At 38.2% G+C, this 14525-nt stretch overlaps 1 protein-coding gene across 2 annotated transcripts; it reads left to right on the plus strand.

Annotated features, from left to right (window-relative positions):
• Positions 1–2958: 2958 nt before the first annotated feature.
• Positions 2959–14280, plus strand: ZBTB1 (zinc finger and BTB domain containing 1). Of its 2 annotated transcripts, none has more exons than XM_049770364.1 (2): positions 2959–4960; positions 13933–14280. In XM_049770364.1, exons 1-2 carry the CDS (start codon positions 2972–2974, stop codon positions 13936–13938), a joined length of 1995 nt encoding a protein of 664 aa, XP_049626321.1. In that variant the 5' UTR covers positions 2959–2971; the 3' UTR covers positions 13939–14280. The 2 variants fall into 2 exon arrangements, with proteins under 2 accessions (XP_049626321.1, XP_049626323.1); XM_049770366.1 differs by having other exon boundaries at positions 2959–4863.
• The last annotated feature ends 245 nt before the right edge of the window (positions 14281–14525 follow it).

Below are 14525 nucleotides of genomic sequence, written 5' to 3' on the forward strand. Positions count from 1 at the left end.
CAGAGGCTCATTTTTAGCATTTTATGTTAACACAGTGCATGTATTTTACCTGTTTAAGTGAATTGCGAACAAGCTAAAGGTGCACCTATTATATTGGGCTTCTTTATGGTTGTGTTGATTTTAGTTGCTAACTATAAACCCATTTTCCATTTAAGCTATTTATGTCATTTTATAAGTAAGGAATATTTAAAACATGTATGTGTTCATTGCTAGACTCCTACTTGGAAGGAAACATAAGGCTGTCTAATCCAATGGAACTCTCAATGCTTTAGGCTCCTCAAGCCATGCTTGAAGAGCCCAGAAGGATCAAAGCCAGAACCTGGTGATGCTGTGCTGGGGAGGAGTGGAGAGCTGTGTAGTGCAGAGCATGAGCCCTTCATGCTTTCTAAAATAAGCTAGTGCCACTGTTACTTTCATTAATTATCACATACTAAACACTACATCTTACACTCTTTTTTTTTTTTTTTTTGGTTTTTGGGCCACACCCGGCGGTGCTCAGGGGTTACTCCTGGCTGTCTGCTCAGAAATAGCTCCTGGCAGGCACAGGGGACCCTATGGGACACTGAGATTTGAACCAACCACCTTTGGTCCTGGATCGGCTGCTTGCAAAGCAAACGCCGCTGTGCTATCTCTTCGGGCCCCACATCTCACACTCTTAGATTCTTCTAGGAATACCCATTTTTGATATATTTTCTAAGGTGTTGTTATTCCTGCTCTGGCAGTTCAGGAAACAGGGTCAGTGAAGAGGATAAACACGTAACCAGTGGTGGCAACTAGTCTGTGATCCTGTGCCCTTAACAACTCTTCATCACTGCTTTTACATGAGGCTTTTTACATCACTGCTTTTATATCCTTCCCTTTTTACACTACTGCTGGAATCAAACCCAGGCTCTCAGATAGGCGTGAACTTAACCGCTTAGCTCCATACCTCACCCCATATAACTTTTGGATAACATGGCAGTGAATTTTAGGAGATAGATATCACTTAGACTCCCTTATTCCAAGGCATTTCAGATTACAAAGAAAACCTTGATGGATGAATATATATATTCACATATATATATATGCATACATTACTTTTTATATTTTGGAATATCCTGAACATAATTCTTAGTTTTGATATAGATGTCTGAGTATCAGTTTAAGACATCTGAGTAACAGATTAAAATATCATATCTACTTGAAGCTCTAGATCTGTTTTACAGAAAAGACTAAAGTGATTATATCAGATTTTAAGAGGCAGAAAGTCGGCCAGAAGAGATAGTACTGTGGGTGATGTGCTGGCCTTACTCGTACCCTACCAGGGTTTGATCCTGGACCCCATAATGGTCCCCTGAGGGAATGATCCCTTGAGGGGTCATCCAGGAGGGCAGAGCTAGGATTAAGTCCTGAGCAGTCAGGTGTGGCCTCCAAACAAAACAAGGACAGAATGAGCCTTCATGCCACTGAACCTACTTCCTTAGGCTGTGCAGTTTTTATCTTTAGACTGGAAAGACAGCAAGGACAGGAAGCAGGATAGATAGGATTTGATGTAACAGAAGGAAGGGAATATGTGATCTACATGTGATCAATTCCAGATAAAAAAATGGGAGCCAGGACACTCTGGGGGAGGCCACACTCAGCAGTGCACAGGGATTACTCATTATTCTGCACTCAGAAATCATTCCTAGCAGGCTCGGGGACCGTATGGGATGCCAGGAATTGAACCTCAGTGGGTCGCATGCAAAGCAAATGCCCTACCTGCTGTGTTATCACTCCGGCCCCTGTATGCTAACTAGTAATTACAGCTGCAGAGATTTAAAGGTTTGGGGACTGAAGAGATAACATCTGATTTTTTTTTTCTTTTAATATTTAAACTGTGTAGAAACTTGTCTTTAAGAAATTATTTTGTTTGCCTGGAGTGATAGCACAGCAGGTTGGGTGTTTGCCTTGCACGAAAGCCGACCCAGGTTCAGTCCTGGCATTTGGTCCTCCAAGCCTGACAGGAGTGGGTGGGTTCAGAGCACAGAACCAAGAGGCCACAAGTGGCCCCAAAACAAAAATTTAAAAAATTTTGTGGAGGGTTGGGAGGGGGGGAATGCGGGCACATTGATGGAGCTACATTGTCACTGAAGGGATTGGTGTTGAAAATATGATATGCCTGAAACTGCTATGGATAATTTTGTAAATCATAGTGCCTTAATTTAAGACATAATGAATACTTTTGGTGGGAGGATTGGGTCACACCCGGTGGTGCTCAGGGATTACTCCTGGCTTTGCGCTCAGAAATCGCTCCTGGCAGTCTCAGGGGACCATGTGGGATGCAGGTTTCAAACTGGGGTTCGTCCGGGGTTGGACATGGGCAAGGCAGATGTCCTATTGCTGTTCTAGTGCTCTGGCCCCTACATTTTTTTTTTTAATGATTCTTTGGGCCAGAGAGAGAGCTCAACAGGCACCTGCTTTTTTGCATGCATGCATGCAGGAAACCCTGGTTTGATTCCAAGCATCTACAGAGTAATTTGAGCACAGAGCCCAAAGAGTTTTATTGAAACCAAAATGTTTTATTTTGACTTTTGCTTATATTTTTCAAGTTCGTATGAGAAATAAGCTAAAATAAATAGCCTATCTTCAAGTTAAAAATGATTCAGGTTGGGCCCGGAGAGATAGCACAGCGGCATTTGCCTTGCAAGCAGCCGATCCAGGACCAAAGGTGGTTGGTTCGAATCCCGGTGTCCCATATGGTCCCCCGTGCCTGCCAGGAGCTATTTCTGAGCAGACAGCCAGGAGTAACCCCTGAGCACCGCCGGGTGTGACCCAAAAACCAAAAAAAAAAAAAAAAAAAAGATTCAGGTATATATTTGCTGCAATAGAGTGGAAAGCTATTCATACCTTGATTGAGTCACAGGTCATGATCAAATGAATATTTTTCAAGTACTTTTCTGATACCTGACTTGAATATTTCTATTTTTCATAGGTCTCTAATTAGTAGAAGATGGCAAAGCCCAGCCACAGCAGCTACGTCCTTCAGCAGCTAAACAACCAAAGGGAGTGGGGCTTTCTCTGTGACTGTTGCATCGCAATTGATGACATTTACTTCCAAGCACATAAAGCAGTACTAGCCGCTTGTAGTTCCTATTTTAGGATGTTTTTCATGAACCACCAACACAGCACTGCTCAGTTGAATCTCAGCAACATGAAAATCAGTGCCGAGTGTTTTGATCTCATTTTGCAATTTATGTATTTAGGGAAAATTATGACAGCTCCGTCCAGTTTTGAGCAGTTTAAAGTGGCAATGAACTACCTGCAGCTGTACAATGTTCCTGATTGCTTAGAAGATATCCAGGATGCCGATTGTTCTAGTTCAAAATGTTCATCTTCTGCTTCTAGCAAACAGAACAGCAAAATGATATTTGGGGTAAGAATGTATGAAGATACTGGTGCTAGAAATGGCAGCGAAGCCAACAGGTGGAGTGCAGAGCCAAGTTCCACGGTAAACACACCACATACGAGAGAGCCTGACGAAGAATGTTTACAATTAAGTAATTTTCCTGAACCGCTCTTTGATGCCTGTAAAAAAAGTTCGGTGTCCAAGTTATCTGCTCCAAAAGAACGTGTGTCACGACGCTTCGGACGGAGTTTTACCTGTGACAGTTGTGGTTTTGGCTTTAGCTGTGAAAAATTATTAGATGAGCATGTTCTAACATGTACTAATAGACATTCGTACCAAAATTCAAGATCCTATCACAGACTCGTCGATATCAGAGATGGAAAAGAAAGTAGTATCAAAGCTGAATTCGGCGAAAAGGAGTCTTCTAAAACATTTTCTGCACAGACAGACAAATACAGAGGAGATTTGAGCCAGGCTCCTGATGATTCCGCCTCCACCACGGGGACCAGAAAAAACACAGTAGAATCTGACACAGCCAGTGAAGACAAAAGTAGAGCCGCTGAGAGAAAAAGAATCATTATCAAGATGGAGCCGGAAGATATTCCTACCACTGAACTGAAAGACTTTAACATTATTAAAGTCACTGATAAAGATTGTAACGAATCCACTGATAATGACGAATTGGAAGATGAACCTGAAGAGCCCTTTTACAGATACTATGTTGAAGAAGACGTCGGCATTAAGAAAAGTGGCAGGAAAACTCTAAAACCTCGGATGTCAGCAAGTGCTGATGATAGAAGTGCTTTAGAAACTATGAGGCCCCCTACCAGCAGTCCAGTACACGAGGATACTGAAAATGCATCTTGTGAGTTGTGTGGGCTCACCATTACTGAGGAGGACCTCTCGTCTCATTATTTAGCGAAACACATCGAGAACATCTGTGCGTGTGGCAAGTGTGGACAAATACTCGTGAAGGGCCGACAGCTTCAAGAACATGCTCAAAGATGTGGAGAGCCTCAAGACCTCACAGTGAACGGGTTAGGAAACGCCGAGGAGAAAATGGATCTGGAAGAGAATCCTGACGAGCAGTCTGAAATAAGAGATATGTTTGTAGAAATGTTGGACGATTTCAGGGACAATCATTTCCAGATGAACAGTATGCAAAAGAAGCAGTTGTTCAAACATTCCGCCTGTCCTTTTCGATGTCCTAATTGTGGCCAGCGATTTGAAACGGAAAACCTCGTGGTGGAACATGTGTCCAGCTGCCTAGAGCAAGATATGTTTAAAAGTGCCATCCTGGAAGACAACGAGAGAGATCACAGGCGAAAGCATTTCTGTAATCTGTGTGGAAAAGGCTTTTATCAGCGGTGTCACTTAAGAGAACATTACACTGTTCATACTAAGGAGAAACAGTTTGTGTGTCAGACATGTGGGAAGCAGTTTTTAAGAGAACGCCAGTTGCGACTGCACAATGATATGCACAAAGGCATGGCCAGGTATGTCTGTTCCATTTGTGATCAAGGCAACTTCAGAAAACATGACCATGTACGGCATATGATTTCTCACTTATCTGCGGGTGAAACAATATGCCAGGTCTGCTTTCAGATATTCCCAAATAATGAACAGTTGGAACAGCACATGGATGTTCATCTGTACACATGTGGAATATGTGGAGCAAAATTTAATTTGAGGAAAGATATGAGATCACATTATAATGCCAAGCATTTGAAAAGAACCTAAGTGATTTTTCTACTGTATTAATGTTTAGTTGATAGCAGATAAAACACCAAAGCAAAGGAGATGAGCTATTTAGAAATTGATTTTATAAGATTGCGTTGTTGGAAAAAATTTCAAAGCTCTTTTACCATTAATATTTTTTTGTTTAGGATCTTAAGTATCTACATCTTAGGTTATTAAAAATGTTTATTATCATTTTTTGTTATTTCTTAATAGAATTCTTTGTTTTAGTTTGTTTTAGTTGAGATAAAATTTACTTTTAAATGTAGACTTCAAGTGGTTGTTACCCCTTCAATGACTATTAAACTTTAGTTGTTTTTTTTTTTTATCAATAAGGCAATGATTTTACTTTTTCTATGCATTATATTTTTAAGGTTATCCTGTGACATTTTTAAACTCAATATTATTGGCTATTCCTGTTAAATTTTTTTAACACTCAAGTGCTTAAAACTGTCCCACTCATTTTTAGCTTTTATATTTTTTTTCTATGTTGGACAGTAATTTATTCACTTTTTTCCCCTTATCAGTGAATTTCATATCTTAAATTGAAAAGCTTATTAGGCAGGTTAGGTGCACTGAAGATTGACATGGGCTTAAACTTGGCCTAAAGAGATGGATGGACCTAAGGAAATTCCTATAAATGAATATTTCCTATAATTGATAAAATATTATCATTTAATAATACATTTAAAACTTATATTAAGTGTAAAACCCAATGACTTTATCCCACTCGAGATATTAGTGGGGATAAGTCATTTTGCTTTGTGATGTTAAATCTAACTATGATAGTTAATTAAAGAGACCTATCTTGTATTCATTTAAAATAATTTAAAATATTCTGATTTCTAAAGTGTGTTAGTTTATCAGTCATTTTGTTTATAAATAGACTAATAGCTTTCAAGGAATATGGTATCTAAAGAAATGATTTTTCACCTTTAAAATCACATACTTTTGGAACTTATTTTGAGATTTGAGAAAGCTGCCATGTATATTGATAAATCTAATAAAATAAAGAAATCAATTACAAATCTGGTTGTTCTATAAAAGTGGAGTGTGCAAAAAAATTGGTCTTGTGTTTTATACTATATAGATTTGGAGAAAACATGTGTTGTGGCAAATTGCAATTTATCATCAAGCTTTAATTTTCTCTAAAGGATTATAAAATTTGAGAACTATAAAATCAGCATATAAATGAAATAGTTTATTATTTTTTATAGTAGTAATACCATTAGTTGTAGCTGACAAAAGTCTACATGAAATACATGGGAATTTAAAACACTGGCAAATTGACCCACCAGTAAACATCTGTTGACTAGAAAGCCTTTAATGTGAATTACTGACAAAGTAATACTTACCTTATAAGGATACTAAACTACTTCATATTTAAAACATAATTTTGTGATTATGAGTAGTAATTTAATCACATTTTAGTTACTGAGATTTTTTAAGATAGGCAAGTCATATTTTGTATATCATTTGCATTTTTGACATAGTGCCAAGAATTGAGAGACTTTAAGACTAGCACAGATTTAGTTGAACAAGAAGTATTAGGACACAGTACGGGCTCAGAAATGTATGGGGCTACATTGAGGTGTTAAGAATTGAAATAATACAAGAGCTGGTCCAGTAGTTAAATAATGAGAATGGATAAATACACAAAAATATAAACAAAATAGAATTTTTTTTTTTTTTTGGGTCACACGTGGCAGCGCTCAGGAGTTACTCCTGGCTCTATGCTCAGAAATAGCTCCTGGCAGGCACGGGGGACCATATGGGACACCGGGATTCGAACCGATGACCTTCTGCATGAAAGGCAAACGCCTTAACTTCCATGTTATCTCTCCGGGCCCACAAAATAGAATTTTTTAAAGCAACATAGAAAAAATGATTTATCTTAGTCTTGAATAGAGTGATTTATCAAGAAGTAAATATATTGTTATTAACCCTGAAATGTAACTTGAAATGTGGCTCATAATTAAGAACATGATAGCAACCTGATAAAAAGTTTCTTAACGGGCTAGAGCCATAGGACAGCGGGTAGAGCATTTACTTTGCACGCGGTCATCCCTGGTTCAATCCCCCGCGTCCCATATGGTCCCCCAAGCCTGCCCGGAGTAACGCCTGGTGTGGCCCAAAAAGGTTCTGTAACAAACTCAGGGACTCAGCAAAGAGTAGTAGTATAAAGAAGAAAGGTAATCTCAGACCATATCTCAAAGGTAATCTCAAAGCCATATGGTGTCCTAGTGGACAGTTTTTAGTTTTCTTTTTCCCCATGATCTTTTTACCTGAATTTGTTGAATTGCTTCCCCAATACTAAAGAGCAGGGTTCTTTGTAAATACTATTACAGTGTAGAGAAGTTTGATTTACTTTATTGACAAATGCTAACAGCATGCACATAAGCAGTTTTACATAATTGAGATGTATAGAGATTCACAAAGCTACACCTCAATGTTTTCTCTTAAGTTTCATGTTACACAGAATACACACCGTATTGTTTTGGAACTAGCTACACAGGCTTCTTTAAGTAGAATGTACACTTTTTTTCTTAATTCACTTAAAAACATGACTTGCCTTTTAAATGAAAGGGGAAATTAAAAACATCCAGTTAACTCTATTCTAGTTCCTCTCATTCGTCCTCTCTCCAGGGATGGAACTATAACTCCCTTATTCTATCCAGTGCTGTGAAGACAAGGAATCAAGTTTATGGAAACTGTTTGTTCCTCCTGCCATTAGAATTTGTGTCTCAGATCCAAATCTAAAGATAAAAGAAGAACCTAAATATACATGGACTGTTACCCCTCTTTCTATTTCCACATTCTCACTTATAAGACCATCTTTCCTTACAGCAGGAAATCTTGTGTGAATGGATTCATTACCTACCAGACTTGCTACCAATTATGGTGCAACCCAGTTGATAGTAAAGAGGACTAAGAAGCTTAGTTTAATTAAAGCACAACCAAGGTGGCAATAGATTAGAATTCAAGAATTCCTTTTTATCTGTGTTTTATTTTTAAAGCAAAAATATTCAGGCGAAATACTTAACAGTAAGATGGCATATGACTAATGATTAATATGTAAAGCAATATTTTGAGAATAAAAAAATTCAGAAGGGATAGTATAAAGAATAATTGACAGTTTTCTAGGCCATTGAGTACTAGTTAAAAGAAAAAAATGATAGGCATGAATTATGCACTACTATTTAGAGCAACATTACAACAAATCATTTTAAAATAAGCATTTGAGATGTTCTAGATGGAAAGAGAAATGGAAATTTCATAGGATAAAACCAGCTTTTGTATTTTAGTTTTGTTGACTGCTCCATGGGTCAAAATGAGAGTGTCACATATGCAAGGTATATCTCTACCATCAAGTTACATCCTTGGCCCTACTAACCTTGTATCCTAAAACAGCGAAGATCATAGAATGTAACTAACTCAGCAGTTGGACTTTTATTTTTTTTTAAATTCCATGTGTGAAGCCCTGGGTTTGAGCCTGGCACCACAAAAATGAAAACTTACTGTTGATGATAGCAACTTTCTCTTTTTAAATTTGATGCTTTTTCATTACTAATTAGGAAAAACATCGCCCCAAAGAATTAGTATAACAAATTTAAGACTGGAAAAAAAAGAAACAAACCAAATTTAAGACTGGGGAGATAGCTCAAAAACTCAAGTGCATGTTTTGTATATGTGTGAGTTCAAGTTAGATCCCTGGCATTGTGGGGTCCCCAGAGCACTTCAGTGAGTAGTCCAAAACAGCAATAACAAAAAGGTAATTATACTATTTGAGGTAAACAATATTATGAGCAAAAAGAAAACATGCCCATTTTATTTTTTTGTTTTTGGCTCCCACCTGGCTGTGCTTAGGGCTTACTCCAGGCTCAGCACTCAGGGATCATACTTGGCGGGGCTTGGGAAGATATGGGGTGCCAGAGATTGAACCTGGGTCAGCTGTGTGCAAAGTAAAGTGCAAGCATCTTTACCTCCTGTACCAGCTATTCAATTCCAGCTGTTTATTAATTTTAACTGGGTTCAGTCATGAATTCAAATTTCTGCTAAGGGTACATATAGCTTAGTGGTAAGTATATACGTATTTTGCTTGATGTGATCCTGAGGTCATTCCATGTTACCAAATTATTTTTAAAATTCCAAGTTCTTTTTTGCCTTTTTTTTTTTTTGCCAGTAATCTGTTTAGATCAGTTCCCTACCCTTTCTCCCACCATCTCCTTCCATCTCCTTTTTTTTAAACAAATACTTCTCAGAGGTAAATGCCAGTGCTACAGGTATTTTGTGTAACAGCTGTTAGGATTCCAGTATACAGAACTGTTCTGTGAGAATATAGTCTGGAATAGCTTGATAGCTGAGGTCCAGAAGCCAGGGATTACAGAAAGAATGCTGGGTAGAGTCATATTGGCGGTTAAGAACTTGAAGTTGCAGCCCAGGTTTTAAGACGCATGGGTTGACTTAGTGATCCTAGGGCTCTCAGTAATCTCTGCATCCATTTAGTTAGCACTCAGTATGATTTGCACATACAGTTGTAACATTCTCATAGTCATATGAGGTACCCAAATGGACAGATTCAGAGAAACTTTCCTTCAGATGTATTCAGTTAAATATTAGAGCTGGAAATTGAACCTGCTCTATATGATTTCTGTATTTCTAAATTTGACCACAAAGTTATATATTCTACCTAATGAGGTAGAGTACAAAGAAGGACTTTTTTCTTTTTGGTTTTTGGGTAACACCCAGCAGCGTTCAGGGGTTACTTCTGGCTCTACACTCAGAAATCTCTCCTGACAGGAGCCATATGGGATGCTGGAATTCAAACCATTGTCCTTCTGTAGGCAAGGCAAACGTCTTACCTCCATGCTATCTCTCCGGCCCCAAACAAGGACTTTTTCAACCTAGGAAATAGGCAATGATTCTTTCAGGAAACCGCTTCTTGTTTGCTGTGCCTAGTAAGGTATCCAATGAACAGGTTTGAATAATGTGAAAATATATGAGTTGATAAAAAAAAAAAATCTTAGGAATAAATCTTAAAATCCCAATTTTTCACTTTTTCTGTATTGTCATTTAGAATATTTGTCAGCCACTTGGAGTCTACAATTGATCAGTTAAAAATTAATTTAGATTTTTGTTTTTGGGTTTGTTTGTTTGTTTGTATTGATGGGGTCATACCTGGTGGTACCTAAGTGCTACTTTGGCCCTTTGGTTGCTTGACGGTTATTCCTGGAAATGCTCCCAGGATTATCTGGCATGGGGATTGAACCCCAGCCTCCTGCATGCAAAGCATGTCACCTTTGAGCCATCTCTTTACTCTGCTCCAACTTAATTTGAATTTGTTTTAAATTTCCATCTCCATGATAATTTTTGTTCTTCCTTTTCTTTTTGACTTGTTCTTGTTTTAGTTTTTGACCTACCTGGTGGTGCTCGTGGACCACTCCTGGTTCAGTGCTCAAGGACTGAGCATAGAGTGTGAGGAACTGAATCCAAGCCTTCTGCATGAAATACATGTACTCTAGCCCAGTGAATAAGCTGACTCTTTGTTTTCCATTCTCATGATCTCCCACCAATTGCTTTTTATTTTTAACATTTATGAGACTATTCCCAAGAAAAGTGAGGACCCAAGAAAAATAAGTTGTTTGTTGTTGGGGGCTATACTTGCTGATTCTGGCTATTACTCCCTGCACTGCTCAGGGGGGCCATGTCATACTGGCCATGTCATACAACCCTTGAGCTATTTCTTGGGCCCCACATTTTCTTTTTGCCTTAACAGATGTAGGTAAGAAAAATTTATTTGAGCCAGAGAGATACCATAGTGGGTAAGACACTTGCCTTGTTGACTTGGGTAGGATCCCCAGAACCCCATATGGTTTGCAGAACTCTAGGATTGATCCCTGAGTGGAGAACCAGAAGTAAGCTCTAGACACAGCCAGATGTAGTAGAAAAAAGGGGAGGGAGGGATTTAATTTCCTCGACCAACAAAACAACAAAATTCCTAATTTCATAATATATTGTGGTTAACTTAAATTTAAACTTAAAAGTTACCCGAGTTTGCCAAAAAAACAAGTGATGGTTATTCTGACCATTTGTATTAATTTGCCAAAAATATATATGAATTTCTTGTTATAGAGGGTTTTAAAAATAAATGGGAGATACTTTTAGGGGAAAATGCATTTCTACACTTTCCTATCATCAGACTCCCAGTAGTGCTTGGGAATTGCTCTGGCACTCAACTGCTTGTGAAGCCCTAGAATGCTGGAGATTGAATCCGAGCCACCTGTATGTGAAGCATGCTTTCCAGGCACTCACACATTAAGCTGTTTCCCTGACCCCATCGCAACAAACTTAGAAAAAAATTATTTAATGGTTTAAGTTAAACAACCCACTTCTCAATGAAATCTGATCTTTTGTTTGTTTTTGGGCCATACCCGGCAGCGCTCAGGGGTTACTGCTCAGAAATAGCTCCTGGCAGGCATGGGGGACCATGTGGGACGCCGGGATTCGAACCAACCACCTTAGGTCCTAGATCGGCTGCTTGCAAGACAAGCTGCTGTGCTATCTCTCTGGTCCCTGAAATCTCATCTTAACTTTATACACCTATTGCCCAAGTTGTAAAACCCTCATGATAGGCTTTATAACTATGTTAAATTTACTGTGTAATGATTATTGTTTTCCAAATGTTATTTTTTGAATAAGAATAGAAGGATAGTGAAGTTTTGATGTATAATGGTCATCAGTAGTCAAGAGGTGGTCCACCTACATTGCCTTCTTTCAAACTCAAGGTTAGTTATAATAATGTAGGGCAACTTAAGTCTCATTATTGCTAGATGAAATTTAACAACTTGTAATTTTATATGCTGCCAAGAGGCAAAAAGCAACATTTAGAATGGCAATTGGTAAATATCAATATTAACTAAGTTACATATACTAATTTTGAACCAAGTTAATAGTGATTTCTGTACTAAAATGTTTAAATCTGGGGCCAGAGAGAGAGCACAGTGGTAAGGTGTTTGCCTTGCATGCAGAAGGACGTTGGTTTGAATCCCGGCATCCCATATGGTCCCCCGAGCCTGCTGGGGTCAATTTCTGAGCATAGAGCCAGGAGTAACCCCTGAGCGCTGCTGGGTGTGACCCAAAAACCAAAAAAAAAAGTTTAAATCCTATTTTAGATACTGTTATATTTCAGAAAAATCAAATCACTGAGGTTCATCCAAGTAGAATTGTTCATCTTGTCTATCAAAGATGAATACTTCACAGATAACTGAGGGCAGAAAGCCATTATAATTTCTCATCTTTGCTGTCAAAAACAATGGTATAAAGTGGCATGTGGCCAACCTGGGTTCAATCCCCAGCACTTGTATATGGTATCCCAAGAACCACCAGGAGTAGTTCCTGAGTGCAGAGTCAGGAGTAACCCTGAGAATTGTTGGGTGTGACAACCCCCCCCCCCCAAATCACAGGAAACTCGAGGGTTAAAGGACATGTAAAAGAGCTGGGAATCTTTCTCAGTGATAGAACATACACTGTGCGTGTCAGGTCCTAGTTCCATCCCTGATACTGGAGGTATTACCAAAGAAGAAGAAAAAAGTAAAATCCATGATTGCATTCAGAGTCAGGATATTCTTACTTGTTTTATTTTGCTTTGTTTTGGAGCACACCCAGCGGTGCTCAGGGATCACTCGGTGTTGGGGGATCATTTGGGCTGCCAGGAATATAATCCTGGTTGGTTGCATTCACGGCAAGCACCCTACTCACTGTACTATCCGTGCTGCAAGTTTAATACTAAAGGAAAATTATAAAACATTTGAGAAAAAAATAGGGGCAGGAGTGGTGGTGCAATCGGTAGGGCATTTGCCTTGCATGAACTAACTTAGTACAGACCACAGTTCGATCCTCCAGCGTCCCATTTGGTCCCCCAAGCCAGGAGTGATTTCTGAGCACATAGCCAGGAGTAACCCCTGAGCATCAGTGGGTGTGGCCCCCGCAAAAAAAAATTGAGAAAAAAATATAATGGGTAGGCACTCCATATCTAAATTACTATGTTTTTATTCTTATACCATTGTTCATGCCAGTCAGAATCAACAGATCTCATTTTTAAAATAATTCCAAGCATTCACATTTAAGTTATATTTTCTTCTAAATTCATGTGTTACCCCTCCCAAGGGGAAATATTTTAAAAAGTAAATATGGTAAACACTGGCTATAAAAATAAAATTGACTGGGGCTAGTTAGGAGAGTTATGAACTTAGAAATATGAAGGGGAATTCTTCGTCTGCATGAATATGTACTTTATTTCTATTGGCAGAGTATGCAACAGTTAGTGCCTAAATAAAACAATATTAGCTTAAGTGCTAACGGCATTCAAAGAGCCCATAATCAAAATTTTTTAGATGTTTTAGCTTTTTGCCATTAATTTTAAGATGTTGAAGTATACCGTGAGAGTCTCTTATTCGAAGGAAATACTTAACTGCTTCCTTCCTCCCTTCTTTCCTCTTCCCAAATGACCTATATATATTTTTTATTACATATTCCTATGCCTTCTCATTCTAGCTTAGATCATACAAGTTAAAAAAGGGGGGTATCCCAAAGGCTGAATAATTAACTTAGTAATGAGTATCTTATATTTGAAGAGCCCAATAAGTAGATGGGAAAACATTAGATTAATTTAAGCTCTAGGAACTGTGCCTTTGTTCCCATTCCGCATATTCTCATAACTGCAGGCCTAGTGCCAAAAGCCATGCTAACCTAAGATTTATGTTTGATCTTGTAGAACAGTCGTCTTATAATACTATTTTTCTTGAGCTTTGTTTTTTTCTGTGTGGCAGTGGTGAAATAGGGCCTTCTAAACCTCTGAAGAAGTGAGATCTGAATTTGGAGAGGACCAGGGGAAGAATCAACAACAGATTATCTTTAAGTCCAGACGCAGAAAAATCAGATCTGACGTGGCACCATCTTGTCTGTCTTCCTGACAAACCTCAGCAACCCCAAAGGTTCCAGTTACAAGGATCCAAGAAAACTCAGTAATGATCATTTTGGAATCACTTTGCGTGACAAAACTGATTTATGGTGACTCTTCTAATATTTATGGAAAATCAGCTAAAGAAAAGAAACTCAAATATTCAGATAACACCATAAGGTTTAAGCTACACTAAAGTAATACTGCATATGCTGATTATCTTTCAGTCCCTTCTAAAATAAAAGGACTTGCTAGACTACTAAAATATGAAGAAAGATAAGCTTATCTGTTTAAATACATATATAATTCTAAGTTTAAAACTACTGAATTTAGTTGACGTATTATTAAACGTAGTAAGACAAAAATAGATATGCCAAAATTTTATAGGTTAGAATATAAAATGAATACAAAGAAAAAAATCTTGAAAGCCGGTATCTTAACAAAAAGTAGTATTACTTACAA

The sequence above is a fragment of the Suncus etruscus genome, chromosome 3, assembly GCF_024139225.1.
Source record: "Suncus etruscus isolate mSunEtr1 chromosome 3, mSunEtr1.pri.cur, whole genome shotgun sequence".
Classification (NCBI taxonomy): Eukaryota; Metazoa; Chordata; class Mammalia; order Eulipotyphla; family Soricidae; genus Suncus; species Suncus etruscus.